The sequence below is a fragment of the Cyphomyrmex costatus genome, unplaced genomic scaffold (assembly GCF_001594065.2).
Source record: "Cyphomyrmex costatus isolate MS0001 unplaced genomic scaffold, Ccosl1.0 scaffold1370, whole genome shotgun sequence".
In the NCBI taxonomy this organism is placed as follows: Eukaryota; Metazoa; Arthropoda; class Insecta; order Hymenoptera; family Formicidae; genus Cyphomyrmex; species Cyphomyrmex costatus.
The window spans coordinates 1-4,222 of record NW_017275359.1 but is presented as its reverse complement, the minus strand read 5'-3'; the positions used below and the strand labels follow the sequence as shown (position 1 = coordinate 4,222).

The following is a 4,222-nucleotide window of genomic DNA, read 5'->3' as shown; positions in this document are numbered from 1 at the left end:
CGAATGGAACACACACACACACACACACACGGGCGGGCGGGCAGGCGGGCGGGTGCAAGGGCACCGTCACAGAGGTCTGCCCCGACAGTACTATCATAGCAACAGTACAATCGTAGAAGTCCTGTGCCCCTATGCAGGGGGGGGGGGGTAAAAGTTACTTTACAAATAAAGTAGATGTTTCCCATTTACCGGAATGACATATATTGTATTATACGAAATTAGACTTTTGATCTAAATATCTCCGAAACTATAAGAGACCGCCGCCTAGTTGTTAAGGCAAAGTTACTCAGAATCATGACCTTGACAACGTATGTCAAGATCAAGGTCATCGGAGCTGGGTCCCCTATAGTGCATAATTACCAAAAATTTTAGCAGTTATGAGGATAGGAACAAGTAATCCAAGTGGATCGAATACTTTAGCGATAGTCGATAAAATAATTCGTTTGGTTATTAGTGTTGAATCTGAAAAGGAAGCTGAGAAATGAAAGATATCAGTTGTTGGATTCCATTGAAGTCCTAGTACATGAATTGTCGTTGATTTATCGAATTGGATGAATGTTGAATTTGCTTGCTTTTCAGGAGAAATAGATTGGAGAATTGCTGGATGATTGCTTATCCACTTTTGAAGAGGAAAACCGCTCGCCATACATAATGAATTTACTTGTTGGACTATTTCTTGAACTTGAGAAATTGTATCAGCGCCACCAAATATGTCATCCACATATCTTCCTTGAGTTAGAGAAAGAATCGCTAAAGGAAATTTATCGCCTTCATCCTCAATAAGTTGTGAAAGTGTGCGAAGAGTTAAAAAGGGGGCGCAGACAAGTCCATATGTAACTGTTTTTAACTGGTATGTTATAATTTCTTTGTTTTCATTAAGCCATAGAATTCGTTGAAAATCCCAATCCTTTTCGTGAACTTTGATTTGTCTGTACATTTTTTCTACGTCAGAGGAAAAAACATACTGGAATTGCCTAAACCATAATAAAACATCGAATACATCAGTTTGAAGTTTACTTCCTGTATGAAGAAGGTCATTTAAAGAAATATTAGTAGTGGTGCAGCTTGATCCATTAAAGACTACTCTAAGTTTAGTAGTTAGACTGGTTTATCGAATAACTCCATGATGAGGAAGATAGTAGACTAATTCTGGTTCTAATTGACCTTTAGGAACTTGGATCATATGATCTAGTCTTTCATATTCTCTTAAAAATTCTGAATAAGCAGTTGCATAATTGGAATCACTTGTTTGCTTTTTAAATAGATTGAACATAATATGAAGAGCTTTTTTACGAGAATCACCTAATTCATTTGCTGATCTTTTGAAAGGAAGTCTAACGATATACCTTCCTTGTTGATCCCGTGAATGAGTTTGTTTGTAATGCTGCTCGCATTCTTGAACTTCAATTGATAATAGCGACGTGGTGGTAGATGATACTTCCTCGAGTTTCCAAAAACGTTGAAGAAGATCATGAAGGTCTTTATCAACTGATATATGATATCCTTGAGAAATTTCCGATGCTTTGTTATTATTAAAAGGACCGGATAATATCCAACCAAGTTTTGTGCGTTGGGCAATTGGTGATGTGGTGTCTCCTTTTATCAATCCTTCCTCAATAATTTGAGAGTAAACATAGGCTCCTAAAATTATGTCAATAGATCCAGGAGTTGCATAATGATAATCAGCTAATGTCAATCCTTTCAAATGAGGCCAATCATGCTGATGAACTTTAACTGATGGAAGAGATGTGGTTAATTTTGGTAGAATATGTGCTGATATGAAGATTTCCGTATTATGATCAAAGTGAGGTCTTATTTTGAATTGTGTCAATCCGTTAGTATTATTTGTCTTTAAACCACCGATTCCGATTAAAGAAATAGAAGAGTGTTTTCTGGGAAGATGAAGGAGCTGTACTAAACGTTCAGAAATTAGCGAGATTTCAGAACCTTGATCAATTAATACTCTAGCCTTTAAGTTTTCTCCATTTTCTGCTATAGCTACGACTTGAGCTGTAGCTAATAAAACACATGAAGTAACTGAATGTTGTTCAGTGGAAGAATGGAGAGTATGAACTTCCGATGATTTTGATTCAGAAGAGTTTTCAGATGCTGAAGCTACTGGAGTAGAAGCTTTAGTTTTAGACTGAGTATTCTGATGAATGGTAGTATGGTGTTTGTTTCCACATTTTAAACAACGTTTTGTCGTTCGACAAGCTGCAATTTTGTGAGGTCCTAAACAATTGTAGCAAAGCTTATTTTTTTTTATAATAGCAAGTCGTTGAGGAATTAATTTCGAGCTATATTGAGGACAATTTGTGATATAATGATTTGCTGAACATAAAATACATAAACTTGGTTTAGAAGAATGAGAATCTTTGACTTGACCTTGAAAGTGAGATTTAGCAGAAGGTCGGATTTGATGAAGTTTTTCCGTTACGAGTTTTTTCAAATGCTTGAAGTGAGAGAAGCCTTGAAAATAAGAATTCGTTAAATTGATTCCAAGTCGGAGGCTCCTTAGATGAACCTAAATGGTGTTCCCAAATCTTAGCAGATTCTGAATCGATTCGTTGGACTGCAATGAAAACAAAAATGTCGTCTCATTCATGAACGGGTCTTTTTAAGGTTTCTAATGTGCGATAAATTTGCATGATGTTTGTGTAAAGCTGTTCCATCTCAACAGCTGATTCTTTCGTCATGCGTTTGAGGTTCATCAAGGAATGTAAAGTAGAATGTACTAAAAGTCGTTTGTTTTCGTAAAAGGAAATGAGTGCTTCCCAGGCCTTTTGAAAATTATCAGCAGTAAGAGTAGTATTTTTTAACAAATGAGAAGCAGATCCAATTAAACTTGTTTTAAGGTATTGTAGCTTTTCTACTGAGGTTAATGTTGGGTTAGCTATGATAAGAGAGCTGAACAAATCTTTAAAAGATAACCATTCTGATGGAGATCCGTTAAATTTATGAATATCAATTCGAGGAAGTCGTGCGTGATGAAAAAAAATAGGAGTATTTGAATTTTGAGATAATGATTGAGAGGATGGTGTCTTATTGATACTTTCCGAGTCATGTTCGAGAAATGAATTCATCTTTTCCACTGCTTCAAGATAAAATTCGTACGTGGTTGAATACAAGTTTTTAGAAAAGTATGAGTGCGCTTGTAACAGTACTTTTTCTTCTTGAGTGATTTTTGTCATTGCTAAGTTAATAGCTTCGTGATAGAGAATTTATCCCATGTTTCTTGAAGGGCAGATAAACGAGCGCGTGCACGGTAAGATGTAACATTTGGGAGCGGCGCAATTGCGCACGGTACATTTGCACACGTTGCAATTGCGCACGTTTCAGATGGACACGCTTTATTGCGCACGGTTCAATTGCACACTGTTCATATGTACACCGTTCATTTGCACACAGATCAAATGCGCACGTAAAAACGAGAACGTAACAATGCGCACCGTTCAATTGCACACCGTTCCATTGCACACCGTTCTATTGCACACCGTTCTAGTGCACACCGTTCTATTGCACACCGTTCATTTGCACACCGCTCATTTGCACACGAGAAGATGTACACCGTTCTATTGCACACCGTTCACTTGCACACCGTTCATTTGCACACGAAAAGATGCACACCGTTCAATTGCACACCGTTCAATTGCACACCGTTCTTTTGCACACCGTTTTATTGCACACCGTTCATTTGCACACCGCTCATTTGCACACGGCAAGATGCACACCGTTCTATTGCACACCGTTCAGTTGCACACCGTTTAGTTGCACACGAAAAGAAGCACACAGTTTTATTGCACACCGTTCAGTTGCACACCGTTCATTTGCACACCGTTCGTTTGCACACTAAAGATGCGCACCGTTCATTTGCACACGGAAAATTGTGCACCGTTCAATTGCACACCGTTCGTTTGCACACGAAGAGATGCGCACAGTTCGATTGCACACCGTTCGTTTGCACACCGTTCAGTTGCACACGGGAAGATGCACACCGTTCAATTGCACACCGTTCTATTGCACACCGTTCATTTGCACACCGTTAGTTTGCACACCGTTCAATTGCACACCGTTCAGTTGCAAACCGTTCATTTGCACATCGTTCGTTTGCTCACCGTTCATTTGCACACGGAAAGATGCACATCGTTCCTTTGCACATCGTTCAGTTGCACACCGTTCATTTGCACACGAGAAAATGCACACCGTTCTTTTGCACACCGTT

General features: G+C 38.7%; 1 protein-coding gene across 1 annotated transcript; it reads right to left on the bottom strand.

Moving 5' to 3' along the window:
* Positions 1-1,108: 1,108 nt before the first annotated feature.
* LOC108782911 (uncharacterized) lies at positions 1,109-4,122 on the bottom strand. Its single transcript, XM_018551308.1, has 2 exons — positions 4,026-4,122; positions 1,109-2,232 (listed from the first exon to the last, which is right to left on the bottom strand). Exons 1-2 carry the CDS (start codon positions 4,120-4,122, stop codon positions 1,109-1,111), a joined length of 1,221 nt encoding a protein of 406 aa, XP_018406810.1.
* Positions 4,123-4,222: the final 100 nt, after the last annotated feature.